Genomic DNA, 15,706 nt, shown 5'->3' with positions numbered 1-15,706 from the left:
GTGGTAATTCTCACCAAAGAATTTTACCACAACCAGATCACAGAAATGCTAGCAGAAAAAGACACATATGCAACATTGAAACAGGATCCAACAACGGCGTATACAGGACAACTAGAAACAGTGATCAACATTGGCTCTAGATCAGGAGTACTAACTCCAAAAGAACGTAAATACCTGATACCTGCGAGTAGCAAAGTCCCAACGATATACACTTTGCCAAAAATCCATAAGGACCCCATGAATCCCCCAGCTAGGCCAATAGTGAATAGCATTGATTCAATTTCGTCACGATTAGGACAATATTTAGATACCTTCTTACAGAAAAGCGTTAAAACCACTAAGTCATACCTTAAAGACACCAAAGATCTTTTAATTTGTCTCCAAGATCTAGTCTTCACTACTGACCAACCTATCATACTAGTAACAGCAGATGTGGCGTCCCTCTATTCAGTAATACAGCATGACGATGCGATTTTAGCACTAAATTGGGCATTAAGTGGTAGAGAAGATCTGCCACATAATCAGAAGGTATTCTTAGGACATGCATTGAACTTTTGCTTATCACATAATTACTTCTGGTATGATAGTAAATTTTATTCACAGAAAAGAGGCGTTGCGATGGGAGCTAGATTTGCTCCCAGCATCGCCAACCTTTTTATGGCCGAGTGGGAGGATAAGGTGATTTTTAACAATCAAAGATCAGAGCTTCTATTTTATAAACGTTTTATCGATGACATATTTTTTATTTGGACTGGCCCCCAAAGTTCTCTGGAAGAATTTTTAAGTGTTTTAAATAACAATGAAAATAATATTAAATTATCATCGGAATTTAGTGAAACAGAAATAAATTTTTTGGACGTCACAATATATCGCCAGAATACGAAACTACAAACGAAAGTCTACTTCAAGCCAACCGATAGGAATAGTTATTTGCCCATTTCCAGCGGTCATCATCCTTCATGGATTCGAAATATTCCCAAAGGACAAATTATGCGAGTAAGAAGGAATTGCTCTGAAGATTCCAATTTTCTGATACAATCAAAGACTTTGACAGATAGGTTTGAAGCCAGAGGATATAAACCGATAGTGATGGAAAAATTGGTTGAAGATATATTGGCTATACCAAGGGATAAGTGTTTACAACCAAAACCCATTTCTGAAACTAGTATTACAAATAGTAAAGAATGGGGGTTTATATCACAGTATCATATGCAATATAAAGAAGTAGAGGCGATATTTAATAAACATTGGCATGTCTTAAAGTTGGATAAGAAAATAGGGAATGCTCTTCCCCAAAACCCTCAATTCATCTACCGGAAATCAACCAATCATGGAGACCGGATAGTTAAAAAGGTTCTGGATCCCCCTGCTAAACCAAAGTCCTTTTGGGACCAGAATGGCTTCTTTGCCTGCAAAAGATGTAAAGCATGTCAGTCCATATCAAGACCATTAAGGGGAATAGATAGATTCCTGTCTCCATCTAATAACCAGGAATTTAAAATAGAACAATTTATGACCTGCAATACAGACTATGTGGTGTATGCTTTAAAATGCCCATGCGACCTCCTTTACATTGGTCGCACCAAAAGAAAGCTGAAAGTACGTATTTTAGAACACATTAACAATATTCGGTCAGGCTATAAGGACCATAATGTGTCATGGCACTTTAAGCTTAAACACAAGCAAGATCCCTCTGGGCTTCAATTTTGGGGTGTGGAGCACCTCGAAAAAAATTGGAGAGGCTCACATAGGGTACGTGAATTGTCCAAACGGGAAACTCGCTGGATTTTTTCTACTGATGTTTTAGCGCCCAAAGGCCTCAATATAGAATTGGACATTAATTGTTTTATTAGTAACGCTTAATAAGTTTTCTTAGGCTCAGGTTCATTTTTCTTATTTATATATATATTTATATATATTTTTTTATATATTTTATATACAATATATATAATATTTATTATTTTCTGATTTTATAATGCATGCTATGCATGGTCCTTCATTTATACACCAGTTTAAGTACACCATTTTAAGTATACTTTTTAGTCATGTGCGTTGATTGTAACTCTCATGGTGTATTTTATCCTTTCTTAAATGGTGTTATTCTTTCTCTTTTTTAACAATATGATATATTTTAAATAATGTCATCATATTTTATAAGCAGATTTTATCATCGTATCTTGAAATGTTACTGTGTATAAATATACCCACGGTATTATAACCAAGATGGTGTTAGATGTAAAGGCATTAGGTTAGAGTACCGCTATGCTTTATCAATATTAATGTATATCCTTGAAAATGTGGGGTGTATAAATGTTTTAGCCCCTCAACTGTATGACTTATAGAATTAAGTAATAGCACGCATGCGCGGCGTGATGCGCTCACGTGGCCCGTTCCGACCAATGGACGAGGAGATGCTCTTCACTTGTTGAGGCTTTTCTTCCGCCCTGGGTTGGCTCCGGTCGCGTAGGGCGCATGTGCGACATGACGCGCGCACGTGATTGGAGTTGGCCAGTAAGAGAGGAGACACGCTCCACTTGCTGGTCAAACCACTCCTTCTCCCAGGCTGCAGTTACGGATCGCGTGTGCGCATGTGCAACATGACACGCACACGTGACCGTTAAAGAGCCAATGAGAGCAGAGATGCGCTCCACGGGGGGATACTAATACTGGGTCATGGATTAGCCTAGTCACGCCCTCAGAAGAAGTCAATTAGGACGAAACGTCAGGGCGTGACGCTAATCCAATGACCTAACACTGTGTACAGCCTTTTTTGGAACCAGGAACAGGAGAAAAAGTCTGCTCTTAGCACACTGCGCTGTCCGGCCAGAAAGACTCACAGGCACAGTACTGGCATCTATTTGTTATCTATGCTTGTCATTTTTATATTTATGGTACGCTGAATGTATTAAGGGATGTGTTTGGGGCTCAATAAAACTTACATTCATTTAAAACAATATCACACTATTTGAGTTCCCTCTGTTTTCATGTGATGGCGATTTGATTGAACATAAACACATTGGCTGGTGGAGAGTGCAACATCCAGGAGATATACAGAGATACATGCTCAAGGCTTTACTTTTACTTACTTGTGGTGAGTGCATCCCCTTAAGGGGTTTATCCCCTCACGTGGTGAACGCCCCCTCTGGTGAAGGAAGCAATTATTGAAGATTTTCTCTGCCTATCTATCAGCACTATCATCTGATTTCCTATATATTATGGACATATAGAAGTGTTTCAGACGCTGGTCTGGGAATAGCGCTGCTACAGTGTTTTATTTGAACTTTGGGCCTTTATGGTTTTAGAAGTTTTATATCTACTGTACATTTTACATAAGTCTTATTATAGGCTTACCTATAAGGAAAAGTCAGAGATGGGAGTTTACTCTCACTTTACGTGGGAACATTCTGGAAATGTATAGTTGGGTCTTAGAAAGTTCGGCTTTACCAGAACATTAACATCCTAAATCTGTTTATCCATGGGATGAGGAAGTGTCCAAAACTTCTCACACAAATCAAGCCAACATGTCACCCATTACCCAGAATTCCAATCTCCAGTCCTTCCAGTTCTTCTTTAATTGTCTGGTAGATATGTGATCCGTTCGTAAAATCTGCTTGGATTACCCGAGTCTTGCGTCCAAATTCTTGTTCTTTATCAAACACAGAAAAACAACACATGAATCATGAAATGTGTAAAATCATTAAAGTAGTTGTAAACCTCAGACATACTGAACACAACATTTCCCTCTATAGGGTGTACTTGTATCAATCAAGAGCACTAAGTGTAATTTCTGTCTGCTGCATCATTCACTTCTGACAAGTTTTCCTGACACCAAGAGAAAAATGGTGACAGGGAGGGTGCCCCAGCTGATTGACAGCCTCAGTTCTGTTCCTGTGTGTTGTGAAGAGGGGGTGTCCCTTCCCTTCCCTCCAATCAGCTCTCAGAACTCTGCTTACTGAGCTTTACAGTGTGTCACTTCAGCTCTCCACTCATTTTTTTTTAACCTCTCAGACAAGCTTTATAAATTCAGCACTTTGAACAGATGTGAAGAAGAGAAGACTGCAGACAGACAGGCACAACTTATGTAGAAGGTGTATTACCTGAGGATAGTCACTTCACTGAGTATATGTAAGTATTTTAGAGCAGATCTTCCCCCTCTCATTTTTTTTTAAACCTTGCTTACCAGGTGGTGTGTTCTGTACATTTCAGATACTCACCCACTCAATTGATCCTGCGTTGTCCTGTTGAGATTCTCTTCATTTCTACCAATGCTCGTCCCGTGCCGCCATGTTTTCTGTGACGTCATTGAGGGGCTGTCAGCTCTTCCGGGTTCATCTGGCAGACCTCCCAAAAACTTGCCCCTGGGCTCGCCCCCTCAGTCTGTCATTTACAGGGACTCACCCTCTTTTGGATCTAAATCCCTTAATCCCTCTTTCTTTAGATGTACCTCTTTTTGCTCCCAGAGATCTATATAAATAAATGTAATATTCATAAAAAGATCATCCCATAATGTCACTGACAAAGATAAGGATAGATTTATCTTTAGAAGCATATTACACCCATATTTCTGAGTAAGGGGTAAAAAAAATAATAATAAGACTTTTGCCTTTATAACCACTTTAACCATAGAAAAAAAAAAGGGACAATGGAGGCAGGTCCAGCACACAGCCTGTGATTGACAGCCTCAGCTCTGTTCCTGTGTGCTGTGTGAAAGGGTGTGTGCCCCATCACTCCATTTAGCTCTCATTGAGTTCTGCAGAGTGTAACTTTAGCTCCCTGCCCCCTATTCAGACAAGCTGTGTAGAATGGATGTAAAGAAAAGAGGCTGCAGACAGACAGGAACAACTTCTGTAGGAGGATTTAGGCCAGTCACTTCACTGGGTATATGGAAAGGTTTACAACCACTTTAACAAGAATATTTGAATTAGAAGAAATAAAAGAAAAAACATAATGGTTCTTGGTCAATTTTACATTTATATACCGTATTTATCGCGGTATAACGCGCTCCCGCGTATACCGCGCACCCCTAAAGTTGCCCGAATCCTGTGGAAAAAACGTTTTTTTTGTACTGAGTTTTGGTGTCTTGCGCGGCGTCCATCAGCGGCCTCGTCGGGTCTGGCGTCCGTCTGCGGCTTCGGGTGTCCTCTTCGTCGGGTCCGGCGTCCTTCTGCAGCTTCGGGTGTCCTCTTCGTCGGGTCCGGCGTCCTTCTGCGGCGTCCTTGCGTCCTCCCCGCTCGTTTCCCGCGCCGAGTTTGAATACTGCGCCGACATAAACAGAGCGCAGTACACTCGTGTATTGTCGGGCAGGCTCGGCAACTCCCGCGCTGACGTCCTGTACGTCCAGGACGTGAGCACGGAAGGAGACTGGCCAACTATACCCGAGTGTACTGCGCTCTGTATATGTCGGCGCAGTATTCAAACTCAGCGCGGGAAAGCAGGTATTGGCGTATACCAGAATACTCCCGTGTTGCGGTACCCCCATAGGGGCTGCTGGATATTGTGGTCCACCTGTCACCCTGCCCAGCCCGGCACTCACTTCCCAGACACTCTTGAGACAATGAACAGTCAGTATGTTTGTTTTGTATTTTATTGAGGGATTTTAAACTTGGATAGGGTAAGGGAAATTATGGGCTGTCCAGAATCAATGATGAAATCAATAAGATGATCAGTTGGAACCTCTATTTACACTTCTAGAGCTCCAGTCATCTCCAGCACAACGCTTATTTGTAGACTGTTCCTCCCTCTCCTGTACAATACTTTGTTCCAGGCACAGCTAGCACATGGTAGGCCCAACTCTGACGCTGTCAGGCCTTCGTAACTGCCATTTGCAGGCAGGGATCGTGGGTCCCTTTGATGTAGCAACAAATAGCGAAAGAAAAGTCCTTTAGTGCTAGTTTTCCTTTGGTGGACTACTGCTCCCAGTCAGTCCTCTTTAGGTCCCACCAGCCCTCCTGAGTGCAGCTGCCCGACTCCACTGCCCATGACATTACAGTCTTCCCACTGGCTCTACATCCATCCAAGACTGCATGCTCCCAGTCTGCTCCGGCATGCCTCCCCAGCTCTTCCAACTGTGCCTGTCACTCACCAGCCCTCCTGGCTGCACTTCAGTGGATCCCTCCTGGAGACTTGCCCGGCAACACTAGCTCCTGTTGTCTTTCTCAGTTCCTCTCTGTGCCTCCTGTACAGATCTTACTTTTGTTTCTCAGCAGGGCTCCAACTTGCACCCAAACTTTCTCAGGCCCAAGGTCACCCCCCCCCCCCTCAGACTAGGGAGTGCCTCAAAGGCCCTGAAAACGTAGTGCTCCATTTCCAGCTTCTTCCACTCGACAACTCCTCCCCACCTGGGCTGACTCTAGGTATTAAAGGAGGCCTGCCCCCTGCCAATCCAGATTGGGGATTGGTCAGGGCTCCTTAGAACACCCCAGTCAGCTCCACCCCTCTTCCCTCCTCCCTTCTAGAATCCTCTAGAAGCCAGATGGAGGTAACCGAGAAGTAGAGGGAGGAGGCTGCCAATACACAAGAGGTAAGGTAGGCAAGATGTTACAGGGATCTACTGCTGAAACAGTCCACGTGAATATGAGGGACAGCTGTGTTCAGTGGTTTCTATGCATATGCTTCTTGCTCTTTTATTGCTGAACATCTAATTCACAGAAGAGGTAGCCTATTGTCAAAATTTTTTTTTTTTAAAGTGTGTAATACAATTATAAATGAATACAGAGGACAAGACAAAAAATGTTTGCTCCCAATCACACAGACATTACCTATCTCTGCAGCCACCTTCTTAAGCTTCTCCAAAGTACGGCTTATTAGCACGACATCCAGACCTCTTTTTGCAAGCTAGGAAACACATCAGCAATGTTTTAAAAACTTAAACTTAAAGAGTAACATGTAAACAACATTTATATTAAGAAAATACATTGCTAAACATATTACCACCAGTTAAAGGGGAGTTCCACCCACAATTTCACTTTTTAAATATAAATACCCCTGTAATACACAAGCTTAATGTAGTCTAGTAAAGTTAGTCTGTAAACTAAGGTCCGTTTTGTTAGGTTGTTAGAGCATTTAGTTAGTTTATAATCTAGAAATAGACCGTGGCCATCTTAAGTGTGGGCATCATGAAGCCAGACTGTATGACTGGATTTCAGCCTTGCAGATCTCGCACATGCTCAGTGCTGCACAAGCGATGTAATAGGTTTCAGTCAGGTTTCCATAGCAATGGGAGTGTCAGAGGAAGTTGCCGCCCCTTCTCTATGCAAATAGGCTATTTGCAAGGACTACTGGGATACATGATGCCTATCCCAGAAACCCTTGCAAATAGCCTTGTGACTTAATAGCCTAGGCTAATAAGGAGGAGGAAGTAATGAAGGACTACAAAATAAAGGTATTTACAAGCAACAAAATAAATAAAAATTGTCCATTCTAAACACTATGGGCCAGATTCACAAAGAAGATGCGCCAACTTAACTCGAGATGCGCGGCGTAATTGAAATTTGCGCCGCGCGTATTTTTGCGCCTGATCCTCAAAACGAGTTACGCCTGAAAACCAGTTTTTTCGTCCTACCTAAAAAAATTACACCGGCGCTTCTTCGAGCGCAAAATACGCTAGACACGCCGCTGTTTTGATAGGCAAAGATGCAAATGAGGGAGATAAGGCGATCCACAAAATTAAGTGTGTGCGGCGTAGATTACGCCCTGTGCGCTTCTGTTAGTTTCATGGTGTAAAATTACACTTTATAAAAGGTGCCCTAACTTTACACCTGCCGTGTAAATGTCAGCTAAAGCAACACCATTAAGGAAGAGCTGAGCACACACACTTGCAGGACAACAATCTGTATGCCAACATGCCAGGGGCATCCATGCGCATAGCTAGACTATTGACTTTAGTAACCGAGGGTACCCCCTCTTCTGAGGGAACAGCAGTCAGGAGACGCCTCGCAGAATGCATCTTTGCACAGTAAACACACACATTAATCATGTCACAATGAGAATGCATGAATGCACACCCACTGTGGTCCCTAGCACAGACACATCACATGCACATCTAATTGGATTAGATCCAAGTACCCCCCCAATGGTACTTGGGAGCAGTAACGCCACGCCATGGCTCCAATTATGTCACTGTGCATTCATACACCTTTTTACACGGACCTGGGATCACTTCTCCCTGCTCCTGGGGATCCCTAATCCACCAAAACTGAGGGTGACATCCTTATTAAATCAGGAATGCCCACCCCCACATTCATACATCATTCACACACATTAAACAAATCATAAGTACAGTATACCAAAAAAATTTATAAAAATCAAAAATCAAAAGTACCCTGCAAAATTTACGGCGGCGGCGTAAGCTACGCCTGGGCCGCCCACGGGCATGGCCACGGCCAACCAGAGGAGCCTTCTGGGGGGGGTGGGCAGGGAAAGGAGGATCATCCTGGGAGGGGTGTGAGCAGGGGAAGGAGGATCATCCTGGGGGGGGTGTGAGCAGGGGAAGGTGGAGCCTCCCCTGGTGACTGTCCTCTTGCTGGCCTGCCCTCCAAGGCCACTGCTATCCTGGTCAGACAGATTGTGAGGGCAGCCGTATTGGCCTGGCCAGCCCGGGTATTGTCCTGGACAGCCTGGGTCAGGGCACTCACCTCCTGGGCCACGCCTGTTGTGGCGGTCTGCAGGTCACACAAGCATGTGATGACCGCCAAGGAGTTTGTGGCCACATCAGTGATTGACTCCTTAATTGTGCCCAGGCTGACCTCCATCTGGCTCAGAGTCTCTTTGATCTGAGCCAGATTGCGGGTCTGCCGGGCATTGTCCCTCTGCAGATTGCCCGGCAGACGCTCGGCCACCCCCCTGGTCTCATGGGTCGCCATCCTGCCTGCCGCTGAGGCTTGTGGCCTGGGAGGAGGGGAGAGAGAGACCCTTGTGGGTTGAGGCCTGTTGGGGGAGGAGTGGGAGGGGCTACCCCTGATGGTGGCCTGACTGCTGCCAGCCTCAGGGGTAGCCTCAAGTGTCAACATATCCGATGCCAAAAGGACTTGCCTGGCAATGTCCATATCTTCAGCCTCCACCCCCTTATTCTCCTCCCCCTCAACCTCCTCATGAGGGGAGGTGTGGCCACTCCCCTCCCCTGGGGACTCCTGCCCTTCTTGGGACTCCTCAGCAGCCTCTTGTCCTGGGGATGGTGCAGCAGCCTGGCCTGCTGGCCCAGCAACCTCCTGGCCATCTGTGGAGGACACAAAACAATCACAGGTTGGAGGATCCACACACTTGGCACATCTTCCCTTCCCCCACCCACACATGCTAATCACCAGATAGAAAAAACCCAAAATTACCTGTCCTCACAGGAGAATTTGATTGATAGCCAGGCAGGCCCACCACCTGCTGTGGGTGGAAACACCGGGCCACTGCCCATTTCTCCTCACTCAGCCTGATGGGGCAGGGTGCGCCTCCTCCAGTGCCCGTGGCATGGGCATTGATCTTGGCCATCTTGTCACGGACCAGGCTCTTTTGTATGCCACCGGGGGTCCTCGTCTCCCCCCCCGCCGCATTGATCTGATCCGTAATAAATTTTTGGGATGATCGCCTTCCTCCTGGCCGGGGGGGGTGTTCCGGCTCTCAGGGCCATGTAAATAACGCCCATATTGGGCGATGCCCCTAGCAAGAATCTGCTTCTCTATGCTCGAAAAATTGAGCTTCCTGCGCTTAGGGGCCATAATACCCACCACTCAGCAACAAGAAAAAACAAACACAACAAACAAACAAAAATACTCACACAACAAACAAACAAAAATACTCACACAACAAACAAACACAAAAATCAAACCACACAAGCAGACAGCTACTACAAATTCACAAACAAACTCCCAAAAAACAAACAGAAAAAAAACAATCAGCAAAAAACAAACAGAAAATACAATCAGAAAAAACACACAACTACTACACTCTACTACTCCTCCAAATCTTTTAACTAACACGAAACTCACCAACACACACCAACAGACGACAGAGCAGAAGCAACTTGCTCTAGGAAAGGGGAACACAGGGATGTACTTTTGCAAGGGAAGTGTGTTTGTCTGGGGCTTTTTATACACAGGGTGATTCTCAAACTAAGTACACTTGGCCTTTTTCCTATCTCACTGATTGCGCCGAGCCAAGTTCTGCACATGCCCAGTGAGGTGCTGATTCGTGCGCGCATGCGCAGTACGGCCGGCCCTTCATTTGCATGGGGTCACGGCTCATTACAATGGAGCACGCCCACTTCCTTCCCACTTGCAATAACCCCGCCTTACGCCTCGGGATTTAAGTTACGCTTGCGCAATTTTGGGCGCAAATGCGCTGTGGATACGCCACTTACGACAAAAAATTAAGGCGCCGTAACTTAAATGACATACGATTTGAGTAACTTAATTTGCGCCGCTGTTTGTGAATCTGGCCCTATGAGATTAGGGCATGCAGCACAGACAAGCATAAAAAATGGATGGAACTCCACTTTAACAACAACATAATAGTTGGTCATGTGTGTGAAAATACAAGTAAAACTTGGCAAAGCTGCTTAGAACTCGGAACTTGCTATTTGGAGCTTTGTTTTAATAACTTTAAAGAGAGTGGAGGAAATTCATTTTTGTAGATATGATTTAGAATTCCTTTGGCTACTACGTCTAAATTGTCAGTGTTAGTGGAACGGTCCATGCACCTACCTCAGACAGTTACAGTATGTTTATATGGCCCTAATAAATTCCCTTTGAAAGCCAAATTCTCCCAAACAAAAATTCCCCCTCTTCCCAGTACAAATCCCCCCCAATACAAACCCCAACCCTGCATTAATTTATGCCCCCACCCAGCTCAAATCCTCTCTTTCCCCAAATGCCTCCCTCCTAGCATAAATCCTCCACTCCTCAAATTTCTCCTCTGAACACAAATCCCTCTCAATCATCCATATCAGCATAAATCCCACCAATCACCCTTCCTAACACAAATACCCCCTCCCAAATACCCCCTTCAAGCAAAAATCCCCCTAAATTGTGCTTCCTAGCATACCCCCCCAGCACAAATCCTCCCCCCACACATTTCCCCTCCTTGAATAAATTTCACCCCTCACCACCCCAGAATCCCCCCTTCCAGCACAAATCTCTCCTCATCTTCCCTTCCAGCACAAGTCCCCCCCCCTTCCCCTCTTCCAGCAAAAATCCCCCAATCTCCCCTCCCCCATCATCCCTTCTACCACAACCCCCCCCCCTCCCTTCAAAAAAAAAAAAAAAATAACACCTCCAAGCACAAGTCTCAGCAAGCACAGGGAAATAGGTTTCCCCAGGAACCTCAATGATAGCCAGGAACCCCGTTTTACAGATGGAGAAAGAGAGACAAGCTGAATAGTGTTGAGCGGAATACGCCATATTCGATTTCGCGATATATCACGAATATATAGCCGAATATTCGCTAAAATCGAATATTCGTGATATTTTATAAAAAAAAAAAAATTTGCGAAATTTCGCTAATGCGAATGCGAAATTGATTGCGAAATTTTGACAACTGTGGTAGGAGAACTCTAAATGGCTCTGATGCAAAAGAAGGGCGGAGAAAGTATTCGGGAATATTCGGAAATCGAATATTGGTGATATTTTATCGAAATTTTGCTAATGCGAATGCGAAATTGATTGCGAGATTTTGACAACTCTGATTGGCTCTGATGCAAAAGAAGGGCGGAGAAAGTATTCGCGAATATTCGGAAATCGAATATTCGCGATTGCGAATATTCAGCAACATAAAAGGATCGCCTCAGCTTAGCTACTCGGCCCAGGGTCTCTATTCATACCAGCAATGCTTTTAGACTTCGATAGGATGTGATCTGTTTTAAAAATAAATTTGAAAAAATACGAATATTCGGAATTGCGAATATTGGCCGCGAAATTCGAGTTATTCGCGAATATTTGAATATGCCATATTCGTAACGAATATTCGAAATGCGAATATTCGTGAGCAACACTAAAGCTGAAGTCCCAAGGTGTCATCAGTGTATAATCACACCATCCGCCAAGGACTTCACTAGTGTGAACTATGGAGAAGGGTCATGTTTTGAGGCTACTTGCTGCATCCAGCATCGCACACTGCATATAATGTTATATATAATATAATCTTGCACAGCATGTCCATAGAGGCTTGGTCACAGCCAGTCATGCAGGGATCTGAAAAATTTGCATATCTACAACAGAGCTTATCTCCCCCCCCACCCCCTGCAATTCTGCTGGGTTCCCCCCTTTTCCCTCTCCTGCTGCTGTGGGGGATGCTTTCAGGATGGAGATGAAAATAATCAGTGATCTGTACTGATCACTCCTGTGTCCATTCATAACTAAATGAACAGGAAGCTTTGTACAGAGCTATTACTATCGATTCATTCTGTGCAGCTGAGGCTGCACATATGGAGATTGAGGGCTGTGTCCTCATGCTCCTTTCTCTGTCTAAAATGGGTAACATCAGGGGTCTGTTTAGTCCCTTCGATATTTCACCAAAGCCCCCCAAAGGAGCCCATAAAAACATTGTAAAAATGAATAAAAAATACAATTGTAAAAAAATATGTTCAATAATTAAATAAAGTGGTAAAAAAATGATAAAGAAAATAACTAAAATAATAAAACTACTGACACCAGTAGTGAAAGTACCAGGGTCTCAAAGTTCACACCTGAGACCAGGCCCTGGTGTTCTGGCACTGTGGGGGGGTTCTTTATGGTTTCTTGCACTGGGGCCTTGAAGGTTCTAGTTACGCCTGTGCAATGAGAGAACGCATTGTATTCACTAAAAGTATAAAAGAAAAAGAAAAAACAAGATGTTCTATGAATGGATATGGTGCTGAGAGAGTGACTCCCCTGTGGTCAGTGTTTAGTGCAGGGGTGGCGAACACGCGGCTCTCGAGCCGCATGCGGCTCCCGGCCAAAATGAATGCGGCTCTTTGCCTCTTATCATTATTTTGTATACTGTGGCTCTTTGCCAAGTTTGGATTTTGTTATGCTGCTTCTGAGGAGGGACAGGCTGCGTCATCACGTCTCCCATCCCTCGGAAACAACTGCACGGGCCAGAGAGCGTGGGGACCCGTGTGTCACATGTTGTGTCACATCTTGCCGTTAGTTCTTAGTGTGGAGGACGCAGCACACCCTCACCATCACTGCAGGATTTTTACCCTCACTCAAAATGGCAAAATGCAAAGCTAAACGAAAATATGAAGATGAACACAGGACATTTTTGGAAGAATGGGAAGATGCTTTCTTCTTTATTGAACGGAATGGGAAAGCGCTGTGTTTAATATGCAATACTATGATATCACATTTCAAGGCTTCAAATCTTCAGCGTCATTTTAGCACTCTCCATGCTAATATTGACAAGGAATTACCCAAAGGTACTGAACTACGCAAGCAAAAATTTAGCACCTTGAAAAGCCAGGTAAAAAGACAGTCTCAAATGTTTCAGCAATTAACCAAGCATGTAGAAACTGTGACCCTTGCATCCTATAAAGTGGCGTGGAACATTGCCCGTGCTAAAAAACCATACAATGAGGGGGAGTTTCTAAAACAGTGTTTTGCGGATGTAATTGAAACCTTGGCTCCAGACAATAAAAAACTCAAAGATTCCATCAATGATCTCCAGCTGTCACGGCACACAGTTGAAACCAGAATAGCAGACATAAATAATGTGATTGAGTCAGATCTACATGCAGACTTGAACGCATGTGCTTATTTTAGTGTTGCATTAGACGAGTCATGCGACATACAAGACAAGCCACAGTTGGCAATATTTGCGCGAATGGTTTCTGAGGACTGCGTGATTAAAGAAGAGCTTCTCGACATTGTCGCATTAAAAGACAGAACTCGCGGTACTGACATAAAAGAGGCAATGACTGCCGTTTTTAAAAAAGCGAATATGTCTTTTGAAAAACTCACCGCAATAGTCACGGATGGAGCACCGTCGATGATTGGCTCAGTAAATGGACTTGTGGGTCTTTGTAAAGGTGATGACGCCTTCCCTGAATTTTGGAACTTCCACTGCATCATCCATCGTGAGCAACTTGTGTCCAAAACACTGAATTTAGACCACGTTATGAAGCCTGTGATGGAGTTTGTGAACTACATCCGTACGCACGCCCTTAATCACCGGCAATTCAAAAACCTCATTGCAGAACTTGACGCAGACTTGCCCGGTGATCTGCCACTGCACAGCGCAGTGAGATGGCTCTCAAGAGGCAAAGAAGTTTCGTGCTTTTTTGAGCTTTTGGAAACAGTAAAATTGTTTATGGCACAGAAGAACAAAACATATCCTCTGCTTTCAGACCCAGAGTGGCTTATGGATTTGGCATTTTTAGTGGACATGCTTTCACACTTGGATAAACTAAACATGGACCTGCAGGGGAAATTAAAAACTCTTCCTGAGCTGACACAAAGTGTATTCTCCTTTGTAAACAAGTTGAAGCTTTTTAAAGCACACATTCAAAACAGCAATCTATCCCATTTTCCTTCTTTGCGCAGCACCCTGCAGAAGACCGGTGTTAAAACAGATATAGCTGGATACAGGGATGGACTGGGACAGAAATTTGGCCCTGGACTTCATCCAGACTGGCCCACTTTGACAGTTCTCCTCCAATGGCGGCCGGACAACTCCCGCACCCCCCCCCCCAGCCACCCAAGCCCCCTCTCCCCCTTCACTAGCCACTAGCCGTTCTACTTTATTAGTGTAGAACGACTAGTACTGGTACTCTTATAGGCAGTATCAGTGGGGAAGCTAGACATTACTTCACCCGGGGCAAAGAATCAGTTCGGTGCCCCCCTTATGGGACAAGATTAGGCAGAAGTGAGAAATTCCCAGGCCTTAGCTGTTGAGTCAGCTGTCTGCCCCCTCCCCCCATGCTCCTCTGTCGTTGTCCCTGCTTCTTTGTGAGGGAGAGGGGGGCAGCAGTCACTGAAGCCGGCCCACTGAGCCACCGGCCCACCGGGAAACTCCCTGTGGTCCCAATGGCCAGTCCATCCCTGGCTGGATACGTGAAACAACTTACACAACTGCAAGAGAAGTTTACTTTGCGGTTTGAGGACTTGGACCAAAAAAGACCACAGATCACTTTTCTCATCGACCCGTTTAATGCTGACACTGACTGCCTGAAAACCCCACTTGTTACTGATGAGGCAGCGAGTGAACTAGAAATGATTGAGCTACGCGAGGACGATAGACTGAAATCTCTTTTGAAGGAAGGCCATGTTACGTTTTGGAGAGCTGTGCCAACTGAAAAATACCCGTGTGTAAAAAGAGCCGCTTTCAAGCTGCTTTCTATGTTCTCGTCAACATACGTCTGTGAGAAGCTGTTTTCTACTTTGAAACACGTGAAATCAAAGCACCGGTCCATTCTGACCGACACTCATGTAAAGGAACTGCTCCGAGTGGCTACAACTGAATACAAACCTGATTTGCAGAAGATTACTGAAAACAAAAGATGCCAGAAATCCCACTGAGATTATCATCCCATCACTCCAACAAGGTAACAAAAAACACCTGACTGAGCATGTTATATTATGTGTTTAATATATTATTGTTAAAATTATATGCTTTTGTGTGAGTGTTTGTCTGTTTTGGCAGGTCACTGCGTGGTGTGGCTCTCTGAGGCCTCGTACACACGACAGAGTTTCTCGGCAGAATTCGGCGAGAAACTCGGTCAGAGCCGGATTCTGCCGAGAAACTCTGT

The 15,706-nt window shown here is 44.6% G+C and overlaps 1 protein-coding gene across 1 annotated transcript in view; it reads right to left on the bottom strand.

Moving 5' to 3' along the window:
- LOC120931564 (very-long-chain 3-oxoacyl-CoA reductase-like) overlaps positions 1-15,706 on the bottom strand; it is a 54,658-nt gene that overhangs the window by 32,456 nt on the left and 6,496 nt on the right. The window contains exons 3-4 of the mRNA XM_040343133.1: positions 6,759-6,834; positions 3,536-3,646 (exon numbers count right to left, since the gene is read on the bottom strand). Of these exons, the coding sequence (XP_040199067.1) occupies positions 3,536-3,646; positions 6,759-6,834 (187 nt within the window). The remainder of the gene's footprint in view (positions 1-3,535; positions 3,647-6,758; positions 6,835-15,706) is intronic.

Source organism: Rana temporaria, chromosome 3 (genome assembly GCF_905171775.1).
Source record: "Rana temporaria chromosome 3, aRanTem1.1, whole genome shotgun sequence".
NCBI lineage: Eukaryota > Metazoa > Chordata > Amphibia > Anura > Ranidae > Rana > Rana temporaria.
The sequence above is the reverse complement of the archived record's forward strand: the minus strand, read 5'-3'. Positions and strand labels throughout refer to the sequence as shown.